Below are 13069 nucleotides of genomic sequence, written 5' to 3' on the forward strand. Positions count from 1 at the left end.
GGGCGTCCGGGGCGCGTTCCTTGGTGAATGAGGCCGCGTGCGCTGCCGTAAGATACCTGGGCGCCCCGCGTTCCTGGTCGCGTGTCCCGCGGTTCTCGTGAGCACGCCTCTGCTTGTCTAAGTCTGGGTATCGTGTTGGAGCTTTGAAAACATGTATCTCCGATGGAATCACATCTTTGTATCCGGGAACTTCAACAGATCATCTTCGAAGGTCCTGTGACTTCTTCATTCAGGGTGAACATGTTTTCCAGATATGGCAACTGAGACCCAAAAGGTTAAGAGGAACCTACCTGTCACATCTTCGGCGTTGGTTGCCGTCGTTTTTGCCTTTGATGACATTGGAAAATAGGACGCATGTGTTGTGTGTGCGTTTTGAGAGTCTGCACCTGAGCACGATGTAATAACAGCACAGGCTTTGGAGTTAAGTTCGGTAACCTCTCCGAGCCTCCACATTCCCATCTGCTGAGTGGGGCTGTTGCTGGCCTTCTGTGTCTAGCGCACGGTGCACGCCAGTAAATATTAACTATGGTTGTAGATAATGCCCCCTCTTCATTCTGTCCTCCGCAGAAGGTGGTTTCTCTTGGTGATAATCAGCAGATGCAGGGCTGCACTCGGACCAACTGGCAGCCATCTTGGTGTGGGGCCGGGGACCTGGCCCTGAGCAGGTCTGCCCGGGGCCAGCCCTAGCGTCTGGGCTCTTGACTTGTGTATATTTCAATCAAGAGACAAAGTGCAGCAAAGCAAGTAATAATTCATTGGCCGCAGCAAAAACACACTCCGGCTCAAGGAAGGGCTTAGCATAGCAGAAGCAACAGGAGAGCCTGGGCAGGGGCTTGGTCTCACCAGGAAGTCCGAGAAAAGGGGGCCTTCGGACCAGGATCAGGGGTGAGCCTGGAGTGAGCTGCTGCGCCATTGCTCCCCTGGTTGCCAGTCTCCTGGGGTTCTTGGAGTTTAGGGGATGCGTGCCTGTGGGGATGCCTCTCCTGCGAGGGCAGGGGCGGGCTCAGGCATGCTCCCCACGCTGGGCCCTTTTTCTGGAGGCTTTTCTCTCTGGCCAGTGGGAAATTTAGGGCCGGTCTTTTCTCAGGAGGGTTTCAGCAGAATATTCATCAGTTTTCAGGTGCATTTTTAATACACTGATACATCAAAATGAGCATATGGGGGGTGTTTAGAATTATTATTTTTTTAATAATAAAAATAATAGTTGCTTTACTGTTTTATTTCGACCTCTCTGTTTCTGGTGGTAAATTGCTTGGCCACTGTGTTCAGGTTACCTGTCTCAGTTTCCCTGGTCCGCTTGTCCTGGCTTACCGGCCTGCCTCAGTCTGTGTCCAGTAGAGGTGCATGCAGCAAGCAGTGGAGGTCGGCTGTTCAGCCACACAGGTTCTTGCTGTCGGTCAGTCCCTTGGGATCCCGCGTTGTCCTGGTTTACCTAGAGGTACACATACAGAGGCGAAAGAGCGCGGTGGGGTAAGGCTCGGGAGTTAGCCTCTTTATGTAAAAGGGGGTATTGGCAGCACCTGTGTGGAGGTCAGGACCATCTAAACCTTAGAGAATTTTTATGAGTTTATTTGAACCAAACTGATGACAGAAACAAAATCTCCAATGTTCAGGAGAATGGCAGTTTACAGTTTATTTTATACATTTAAAATTAAGGAGGGGACACAAGGTAGATTACATGAAGGTGGGGATTGGGTAACGGGATGGTAACAGGATTATGTGTTCTCTTGAGGGTGGTTATGCTTCTGAGGGGTCTGAAAAAAGAGGCGTTTCAGAAGTGTGTTAGATGCCCAGAGCAATGGACAGGGCTGCTTAAAGGACAGATAAAACTTTTACTTGAAGTGATATGCCTGGGGTGTGGCTGCCCACCATGACCTGCCCAGTTCGGAATTTAATGATCAGATCACCCCGTAGGGTTACTTTCCTTTAGATTTATTACAGCTTTTCTTTTTCATCCACACCTGTGTTCATGGTTTTTACTCTTTGAAGCTCCCTCACCAGTCTTGGATTATCTTCATCTCTTTTCTACTCCATACTGCCCTGCACTAGCCCTTTTTCAGTTTCTTGCATTGCATTCATTTCCCTATTTTGCCTTGCTGTAATTCCTTTCTTTTTGCCTCTCAAGATGATTGGACTTAGATACAATGAGCAGGTAGGATCTGCCTTTTATTTTGCAGTTTTTGTGTCGGGAATCTTACCTAAAAGGCCTTTCCTTGGAGTAACACTATTGTCCTTGTGCATCACCCATGTTGAGGTATAAGGAAGTCCTCTGTGCTGACAGTGATAACTGCCAGACCAGCATTGCTGTCAGTCAAGAACAATATCAGTGTTTCTGTCCTGTTTTGCTGTGTAGAATTGTGTATTAATTTGAAGTTAAATAAGGTCATTTTTTATGTTTTTTTAATTGACATTTTTTCTCATATTATAAACTTTATTATTTTAAAGTGTGATTTTTGGCATATTCATAACCATCGCCACTGTCTTAATTTCAGAACATTTTCATCACCCCAAAAAGAAGTCCTGTAATCATTAGCACTCACTCCCTATTTCTCCCCAATGATTCCTCCAGCCCAAGGCAGCTACTAATTTACATTCTCTATGGATTACCTATTCTGGACATTTTATATAAAAGGAATCATAATATGTGGCTTTTTGTGTCTGGTTTCTTGAACTTAAGCATCATGTTTTCAAGGCTTATCTATGTGGTAGCATTTATTAGTACTTCGTTTCTTTTTATGGCCGAATAATATTCCATTGTATGCATATACCACTTTTTTTTTTTAATCTTCACCTGTGGATATGTTTCCATTGATTTTAAAGAGAGGAAGACATGTCCACGGGACTTTTGAGTGCAGTCTTTTGTTGTTGTTAATCCTCGCCCGAGGATACTTTTTTCCCCCCACTGATTTTCAGAGAGAGTGGACTGGAGAGTGAGAGAGAGAGAAAGAAACATCTTTGTGAGAGAGAAACATTGAACCTGAAACCTAGGTCTGTGCCCTGACCACGAATCAAGCCCATATACATTACCTTTTGGTGTATGGGACGATGCTCCAATCATCTGAGCCACCTGGCCAGAGATACATTTAACATTATGAGAATTCCAAACTTTTCCAAGTGGCTGCACTACTTTCTATTCCCACCAGCAATGTATGAGGATTCCACTTTTCTCCACATCCTCACCACCCTTGCTATTGTCAGTCTTTTTGATGATTGCCACTCTAGTGAATGTGAAGTGGTTTTGTGATGTGTTACTTTTCTCATCAGACCACAAAGGAGGCAAACAATGATGAATGCTAATATAGATGAACTTCACTGTAAACATTCTCATCTGTATTTAAAAGCTTGTCCTCCCAAAAAATAGTGGTGAATTTTTACTTTGCAAAAGGATATTACTTGAACTTTTTCACTCTAAATTTGGATATATCCCCTCAATGTGCCTTACCTTTGATTGCTTTTAACTGTGCAGCTAAAAATGTAATGGGAAGCTTCTATCAACTGTTACTAGTATAAGTATTATCAGTGATATTGGACTGTAACTTTATCTTTGAACTAAGGTAAATTTAATATTATGTTTACAAGCAGCATTGTTCTATAATTTCAGATAAAGAATCTTTCAGTATTATAGACCCTACAAATTATTCAACATGAAACAGCAGGTTTTCTGTGTCCGAGTTTGTCTGTTTGAATGCTGCAAATTAAGTAAACAATACCCAAGAGAATGTGTTAGCAGAGATTGTAGTTGGGCTACAATTCTAACTTATGTGTGATTTTGAAGTATTCTTGTGTTCAGGATCATGATTTATGTCTATTGCTGGATAGAGTAGCACTGTGCCCTAGAAAGGGTCTTTCTATGCTAGTCTATAACTACCTGTTGAAGGGAGAAACATTTCATCCACTTTATATTAGGAAATGAGGCTCTTTAAAAAAATTCTTTAGTATAATTCATGTTTTCATATGTCATGTTGCAGCTTTATCGCTATGCTACAACTCAAGCAACGACCAGCAGAAATTCTCTTTTGACAGATGTAATTGCTGCTTATCAAAGATTCTGTTCTCGTCCTCCGAAAGGTAAACACTTCCCATGTGACCATAATGTTCTACCTTGTTAAAGGGCCATGCCCCAGTAGATGTTTATTACACAGGTGTATAGGTGGTGTTCCAGGTTGTCTCCCCCTGTGACTCACCCCTGCCTCCTCCTGTCTGATTGCAGTGATGAAAATGTGTCATCTTCACATGTGAAGATAATGAAATTGGCAAGCACATGAGATTTCTTCCTTTTACACCCCTGGTTGTGAACTGTATTTGACTGACTTATTCCTACATAAGAAATGTTATACTTTTAGCTTATGCCTGTTAATGATGTATCAGTGGCTTTAAAAATGAACACACATACACAATACTGATGACTTTTAGTTTGAGGATATGTATTTTTTTATCCTTTTCTAACAGGATTTGAAAAATACTTTCCTAATGGAAAAAATGGAAAAAAAGCTAGTGAACCTAAAGAAGTTACAGGAGAAAAAAAAGGTATCTTTTAAAAAGATTGATGTTTGACTTACCATTTTCCTCTAACACATGATGTTGGTTATAGTTTTCACTGAACAAGAGTGTTACCTTAAGGCCATTCTGAAACTAGTAGGTTACAAGCACATACAGTATTATAGACCTGGTGTCTTATTTTACCTTTAATTTTCTTGTCATTTTTCAAGTTGAATTAATTTAAGGTCACCTTAGAGATATTGACTGATCAATATTAGTCATATTTAACGAATATATTTGGCACGTAATTTAAGCCACTGAGAAAAATCTTAGAAACCTAATATAGGCAGTTTATTTGACAGATATGGTGGTATAGTGCATTTTTTCAAATTGTTCTTCAGTGTTTTCAGGGATTCAGATGGCTGTCTTCTCATGGACTTTTCTTTATTCATGTCTGTGTCTAAATTCCCCCTCACCCCCCACCCTTTTAAAAAATTTATCTTTATTGTTGAAAGTATTACAAATGTCCCCTTTCCCCCCAATTAACCTCCTCCACCCCACTCGCACTCCCTCTCCAGGCCTTCACTGCACTATATACATATTAGTTCTTTGGTTAATCTTGCCTCACTCCCTCTTAGATTTGTTAGTTTGTTCCATGCTTCTGTGTCTCTGCATCTATTTTGTTCATCAGTTTATTTTGTTCATTAGATTCCACATATAAGTGAGATCATGTGATATTTATCTTTCTCTGACTGGCTTATTTTGCTTAGCATAATAATCTCCAGGTCCCTCCATGCTGTCTCACAGGGTAAGAGATCCTTTTTCACTGCTGCATAGTATTCCACTGTGTAAATGTACCACAGCTTTTTTATCCACTCATCTACTGATGGGCACTTGGGCCGTTTCCAGGTCTTAGCTATTGTAAACAATGCTGCTATGAATATAGGGGTGCATATATGCTTTCTGATTGGTGTTTTGGGATTCTTAGGATACATTCCTAGAAGTGGGATCACTCCATACTATTTACCATAGTGGCTGCACCAGTCTGCATTATGAAACACAAATTATATTGGTTAGGACCCACCTAGATGACCTCATTTTAACTTGATTATTTCTATAAAGATCTTATCTCCAAATATGACCACTGGGGGTTAGGACTCCAACATATGAATTAGGGGCAGAGGGACACAATTCAACCCATAACAGTGACTAATTTCAGATTTTTGCAAACTAATTTTATGTAGGTAGTGTTTTTCATATTTTGTTTTGTTTTTAAAGCCAATTTTCAGAATCTTGTCTTTCTGACAGAAAAACCTGTTAACTGTTCACTTCATGGGAGTGGGAAAGCAGAGTCCTTTTTACCTTCAAGTGGGAACTCAGGAATTCACTTTCCTGCATTCACGTTCTCTCTGTCACTTACTATCACTTAACACTATAACAGACAATTCAACAAGTTTTAAGCTACAATTTTTAAAAAATATATTTTATTGATTTTTTACAGAGAGGAAGGGAGAGGAATAGAGAGAAACATCGATGAGAGAGAAACATTGTGCCTCCTGCACAGTCCCTACTGGGGATGTGCCCACAACCAAGGTACATGCCCTTGACCGGAATCAAAGCTGGGACTCTTGAGTCCGCAGGCTGACGCTCTATCCCCTGAGCCAAACCGGTGACAGCTAAGCTACAATTTCTTCATCTGGAAAATGGGTGTAGTTATCAGGTTATTGGATTGTTTTGCAGATTTCATGAGATAATGTATGTGAAGCACTGACAAGTCTCCTTGAATGTTTACTCTTTGTATTAGTCTCATCCTTCCTCGTAGTACTTTATTTAGTAACTGATCAGTTGCCATAATGTGTTTTGTAATATATCTTTTATTAACTATTAATGGAAACATTGTTGAGAGATATAAAAATCTGCTATGCTGCTGTATATGCTCTTTGTTTATGAACAGAATCAAAGCAAGCTGCTACCTCACGACCTTCTGGAGGAGGAGTTGGTGGCGGTGGAAAACGAGGTGGCAAGAAAGAGGATTCTCATTGGTGGTCCAGGTTTCAGAAGGTTTGATTCTAAACTGTTCGTTAATTTTGAGGACCTGGGGTGGCCCCAGGAAAATTAGGAGGCATTAATGGCATTGGGAGGGATTTGTGTTTAACATAACATAGATCACATTATGACATTTCATTCTTCACAGAAGCTGTCTTTTTCTTTGCCCAGGGTGACTTTCCATGGGATGACAAGGAATTCAGGATGTACTTTGTCTGGACTGCTCTGTTTTGGGGTGGAGTCATGTTTTACTTCTTGTTCAAGAGCTCTGGAAGAGAAATCACATGGAAGGACTTTGTCAATAACTATCTTTCCAAAGGAGTAGTAAGTATTTTATGGGATTGGTGGCTACTGTGGTTAAAAAAGTAAAATCAGTGGGTTAGGCCAATAAAGTGACAGTCAACAAGTTAGCCAAGCTTGTCCATCGAAGAGTTACTATTTTCATATTGGATTTTTTTAATGCTGAAAAGTACTGCAACCAAAAAATCTGTTTGTTTTGACCCAGCAGTACCCAAATTGGCTACAAAATCCTTTTGTTTCACTTTATATAAGAACCTAGTTTTGGAACCACTCTTGCTTTGGCAGCCCTCCCTCTGCTTGCATCGTTTTCTCGTGTGCTCTTGGCTGCCTCTTCCCTCTGGTCTAGTGTGCCAGCTTGTCACAATTCCTTTATATCTTTAAGGCTTTAATCTCCTGCGAGCATGGAAATGCTAAATAAGCCATGCAGCAAATTTAAAGTGAGATTGGACAGGCTCTGAGGGCTGCTTGGGAGCCTTTGTTCCTGCAGGCTGGGTCTTTACCCACTAAGACCCTATTTCAGCATTTTTAAGATGCCGTGGACTGTAAGACATACCTTATTTTGGTATTACTAAGAAAAAGCCTCCACTGAAACTGAAATGCCATCAGTTGTGATATGTATCATAGCTTCTGAGATATTAAATATGAAAAATGTCCATCTTAGAATTGATGAAATAAATCAGAGAACCAGAATCAGAATTAGGCCTGTTTTGTAACCTTGGGAAATTATTTAACCTCTCAGTACTGGATTTTTCATGAATAAAATGGATAAAATAAAGATGTTAGTACTTATTATTAATGTATAAAGAATTTAAAATTATTTTTGAATGTTGGACAGTAGGGTGAGGATGGCAAAAATGAAAATGATTACTCAGATTTTTAGAGCAAGTGTTTCTCTTATGAAAGTGACAATATTGTGTCTATAATTTCCAGATTTTGTAGGGAGCCTGCTTTGGTGTGGAGGGGGCTGCAGCTCTCCTTCCAGGAGGACTCACCTACCTGAGTCTCCTCCTGACATGCTGGTTGTGTGGAATCAGTCTACCATAGTCCTAGCAGCTGTATGGGCAGAGTACTGCAGTTCTCCTTTCCAGAAGGACTGCCTTTAGGAACAGTTAGTCCCCTGTTCCGACTCCTGGAATATCTGGGCTCCCTCACTTCCCAGTTTGACTCGTACCTTCCAGACTTCCTGCCAAGAAAGACTTTATTACAGCAGAAAGGAAGCGTATGCTCCAGACCAGCTAAAGGCCCTGGGATGAGGTTAAGAGTGTTCTTAAGAACCTGATACAGTTAGCGCGGCACAGAAAAACCCTGCTAACTATATCAGAATGAAGTGGCTAGACCATTTATACCCATAGAGTGGCAAAAATTAACAAGTCCTATAATAGCAAGTGAGGATGCAGAGCAATAAGAGTATTTTTCTAGGGAGTGTGAATTGGAGAGCGATTTGGCACTGTCTAGTAAAATTGGAGATGTGTATACCCTGCAGCCCAGCCTCACTGACCCATCTACAGCTACATATCCCAGAGAAATTCCTGAAGATGTGCCCAAGAAGGTCTATGCAGGAATGTTCATAACAGCATTGTTTGTGATAGCGAACCTTTTCAAACACCTCGATGTCTGTGTAAGACGAGGATGGAGAAATAACTTGCGGTGTGCTCATAGAGTGAATACTCCACAGACTGACATGTCAGCCTGGATAAACCTCACAGACCAAAAGGAAGAAAGAGAATGCTGTGGAAGAATATATACCAAATGACACCATTTTTATTGTCGAGTGTATGTTTAGGGTTACTTTTGTGCAGGGTACAAGTGCTTTGGGATGGTCAGCATGGAATGCAAAGAGTGGCCACCTCTGCAGGAGAGGGCGAGACTGGTGGCTTCGACAGTGTGTGATGTTTTATTTCTCAAGCCAGAAGGGAGAAATGGGGCATCCTTATGTTATTTATCATTATTCTTTGTATGTGTGAAATATATGCATTTTAAATGAGCTTAAAAGAATATCTCAGGTCTTTTCTGTGCATTTATGTTTGAATATTTAACTTTTTAAAATTCCAGGTAGACAGACTGGAAGTCGTCAACAAGCGTTTTGTTCGAGTGACTTTTACACCAGGAAAAACTCCTGTTGATGGGGTAAATGATTTTATTAATTGATGTGCATTAGCTGTAAATTAACTTTTCAGATTTAAAGCTGAAAAGCAAACATTCCCTCACATACACTGGACATATTAGCATTGGGCAGTGCAGCAGTTGTAATCTTCACCACCATAGGTGAGAATGTGCGTGTTGCCTACATAATTGTGATCTGAGGATTGTTTTGGTTTTAGTAATCATTTTGGCTGTACATTTAGGAAACAGTGAAATCCCAGTTTTTAGTAGTATTCCAAGACTTTATTTTTCAAGATTGAGAAAACAATTGTTTGTTTAGGAAAAATACGTTAAAATCTGAATTGTTTGCCTTGAGACGGCTTTTTAAAAAATCAGTTTAAGAAGCATTCTGCTCATATCTCTCCCAACCATTTTATTTTATTTTAATTTTCATTTCTTTTCTTGTTTTTAAAATAATTTTTATTTCCTGTCCAGCGATTTGAACTCTTATTTCAGAGACCCTAGACTGGCTTAAGGAGGTCTTGGGAGGAAAGGTTCCCAGGTAAATCCCAAGCCTCCCCTAGGCCTGACCCCTCGCTCCTGCCCCTCCCTAGTCCTTTAGTCTTGCAGTGTTACCACCCTCCCCCAGGGCCAGACATCTCTCCAGGCTGCTTCCCTTCTCTGATAGGATGATTTTGTTTAACCATTTCCTAGTCATCCTGCCTGGATGGGGCAGTGTTTTAAGGGAAACTAGAGCTGATGGTGACCATAATATAAGAATATCTGTGAAGTCATGTGACTCTGGTATTTGTCATTTTTAGGAAAGTTATTTTATTTGTGTTATTTTTTAAAAAAAATTTATTTATTTAAGAGAGAGGAAGGAAGAGAGAGAGAAACATTAACGGTTGCCTCCCGAATGTGCCCCAACTGGGGATTGAACGTACAACCTGAGTACGTACTCTGACTGGGAATCAAACCCAACACCTTTCAGTGTACACACGATGCTCCAACCAACTGAGCCACACTGGCCAGGGCTGTTAGACCGAATTTCTCCCCGTACTTTTCACCTTATGGTGGAATGTTCTTTAATAACCATGCTGCTTTTTTGTTTTCCTGTGAACTGTGCTTCAGACTTTTAGTGTTGGGAATTAAATTGACACTCCTTTCAAGAGCACAGTTTGGCAGTGTACATATCAGCAGTTTTGAAAGTATGCACACACCCAGTAATTGCTGTAGTAGTAATCCTAGGGAAATCATTAAAGATGTACCTAAAGATGTCTATATAAGGATGTTCTCCAAATCATTGTTTATGGATCAAAAATTAGACATAGATAAATGTCTGCCTTAGGCTCTGGTTACCATTAGGGCGCCTCACTTCCCTGGAGCATTAATCCCTCTGCCGCAGTGGGGTCACAATTAGATTGGCAGGCACAGGCATTTATGTGTGAGATTCATACCATTTTATTATGAATTACTTTCTCCTTCAGATTGCAGTTAAGGTTTTATTTTACTATCTTTTCAAAATTGTGCATGTACTTTAGATTGTAAAAGGGGGTATTATGAAATCTTGAAGAAATGGCTCAAAATTGCTAATAGTGTTTATCTCTGGGTGTTGAGGTTATAGATGCTTTTTATTTTGGTAGTTTTCAATGGAGAACATGTATTGCTCACTTGACAGACTTTATATTGAGCTTTCAGAAATGGATATAAGATTTTTAGTGTCCTGCTTATGGAGTAGCAACATAAATTACTGCTCTGTATAAATACAGCACAGGCTTTGGAGTCTGACAGATTTGGCTTGACATTAACTCTACTCTTTATTAGCTGTACGGCCTAATTCTTCCACACCTCAGTGTCTTTATCTTTAAAATGGGAACAGCAGTAACACTGTTTTAGGGCTTAGTGCTTAAATGAGAATTGTGAAAGTGGTTTTCAAACTCCAGGGTGTGTAAGAATCACCCGGAGCACTGGGACCCATCCCCAGAGGGTCTCTCTAGACGTTGTCCCCACAATCTCGGCGCTGCTTTGCTGGTCTTGGTCCACCCTGATTCTCTGATGTGAGTCATGCATTTAGCATATTGCCCAGTTGATAGTAGATTCTAATTTGGAATTGTCGATCACATGTGGTTAATCTATTATTGTCATGTTTTGAGGCTTGTAACCACGGGAATTTTGTAGTTATCAGTGAACTTACTCTCCATCCTTGTTTTTCTGATGTGTGGAGAGAGATACCAGTGAGCTACCAGCGATATTTCCCACTCAGAAGTACTGGTTGACGGGAGAAATACGGGATGAAATGTTACTCTCTTTTGTGTACACTTCTGAGATATCTTCAGGTGTTTTTTTTAAAAATATATTTTATTGATTTTTTTTTTTTTTTTTTTTTTTACAGAGAGGAAGGGAGAGAGATAGGGAGTCAGAAACATCGATGAAAGAGAAACATCGATCAGCTGCCTCCTGCACATCCCCCACTGGGGAAGTGCCCGCAACCCAGGTACATGCCCTTGACCGGAATCGAACCCGGGACCCCTCAGTCCGACGCTCTATCCACTGAGCCAGACTGGTTTCGGCAGGTTTTTTGTGTGTTTTTTTTTTAATATATTTTTATTGATTTCAGAGAGTAAGGGAGAGGGAGAGAGAGACAGAAACATCAATGATGAGAGAGAATCACTGATTGGCTATGTCCTGCATGTCCCCCACGTGGGACCAAGCCCGCAACCCGGGCATGTGCCCTTGACCGGAATTGAACTCAGGACCCTTCAGTCTGCAGGCCAATGCTCCATCCACTGAGCCAAACCAGCTAGGCCTAAATTGTCTCAGTTTTATGTCATTGACATTGTTTTAATGTAAAAATATTTTGAAAAGCAGTTGTATGTATGAGAATGAACAAGGTCTTTTTTGTGCTGTGAAATGTGGCTAATACTTGCAAAATGCTGGAACAGGGTCTGCTATCTAGTAAAACTCCATAAATGTGAGTTGTTATGATTAATGTTTATTGTTTTCGTTGTTAATCCTCACCTGAGAATATTTTTTCCATTGATTTTTAGAGAGAGTGGGAGGGGAGAGACAGAGAAAAAGAAAGAAAATTGATGTGAGAGAGACATATGGATTGGTTGCCTCCCACATGAGCTCCCACTGGTGCCTGGGATCAAGCTGCAACCGAGGCATGTACCCTTGACTGGAATCGAACCGGGATCCTTAGGTCCACAGGCTGACACTCTATCAACTGAGCCAAATAGCTAGCTTATGATTACTGTTTTTGTAGTATAAGAGAGGTAGTATGATGTGCTATTTATAATCATTGGCCCTGGAGTCAGACTGCTTATATTCAGATTCAGCCTCTTATTAGTAGATGTGTGTAATCATGGGAAAGTGAAGTCACTGCTGTGGTTTTCTCATCTATTAAATGGGGACAGTAATAGTCAGGGCTGACATAGCACTATATGTAATTCTTCTGTGCTGGGGGTAAAATAGCCGTTGCCTCAGGCCCTTCAGGTGTTCCTCCCTAGGGCCTCAGTAAATCACCAGATTGAATGAATAGCAGGATAACAGGGTAACTGTGAGGGTCCCTTCCTAATGTGCAGATTTGATTATCACCCCTGGTGATAGTACTTACTGCTTAGAGTGGCTCTGAAGGTTGAATGAGTTAATGTATCCAAAGGGCTTAGAACAATGCTGACATTTAAGTGCGTAATAAACTTTGGTTGTTATTACTGTGTCACATTAGCTTTTACTAGTAGTGTGGGAATAGGTAGCTGAGAAATAACAAATGGAGAAGAGGTAAAATAAGCATATTTATTTATGAAAAGATTAAAAAGTGTTGTTTTCAAATAGAGTTTTTATTCTTTTGAGTTTATACTTTTAGAACCACTGTGGAATATTGCTTAAGAAATGCTTATTTGCCAAGGATTGCCAGGTGTTCTCACGGAGTGAAACTTAATCACTATGTCATTAAAACCAGTCCTTTATTATTGTTGGGTTCTTTAATTCGTAAACTTTTAGTATTTCTTAAAATATTCTTTAAAAGCTGAACCCTTTAATGAATTAAACTATTGTTTCCCCTTCATTCTTAGGATATTTTGTTTTTCTGTTTTTATAGCAATACGTCTGGTTTAATATTGGCAGTGTGGACACCTTTGAACGGAATCTGGAAACTTTACAG

At 40.4% G+C, this 13069-nt stretch overlaps 1 protein-coding gene across 1 annotated transcript in view; it reads left to right on the plus strand.

Moving 5' to 3' along the window:
* The first annotated feature begins 46 nt into the window (after positions 1 to 46).
* AFG3L2 (AFG3-like AAA ATPase 2) overlaps positions 47 to 13069 on the plus strand; it is a 39274-nt gene continuing 26251 nt past the window's right edge. The window contains exons 1-7 of the mRNA XM_006763261.2: positions 47 to 211; positions 3969 to 4068; positions 4450 to 4527; positions 6434 to 6540; positions 6697 to 6849; positions 8878 to 8952; positions 13007 to 13069. The exon at positions 13007 to 13069 is cut by the window's right edge and continues 83 nt beyond it. Of these exons, the coding sequence (XP_006763324.1) occupies positions 152 to 211; positions 3969 to 4068; positions 4450 to 4527; positions 6434 to 6540; positions 6697 to 6849; positions 8878 to 8952; positions 13007 to 13069 (636 nt within the window). The 5' untranslated portion in view covers positions 47 to 151. The remainder of the gene's footprint in view (positions 212 to 3968; positions 4069 to 4449; positions 4528 to 6433; positions 6541 to 6696; positions 6850 to 8877; positions 8953 to 13006) is intronic.

This window comes from Myotis davidii, unplaced genomic scaffold (assembly GCF_000327345.1).
Source record: "Myotis davidii unplaced genomic scaffold, ASM32734v1 scaffold78, whole genome shotgun sequence".
In the NCBI taxonomy this organism is placed as follows: domain Eukaryota; kingdom Metazoa; phylum Chordata; class Mammalia; order Chiroptera; family Vespertilionidae; genus Myotis; species Myotis davidii.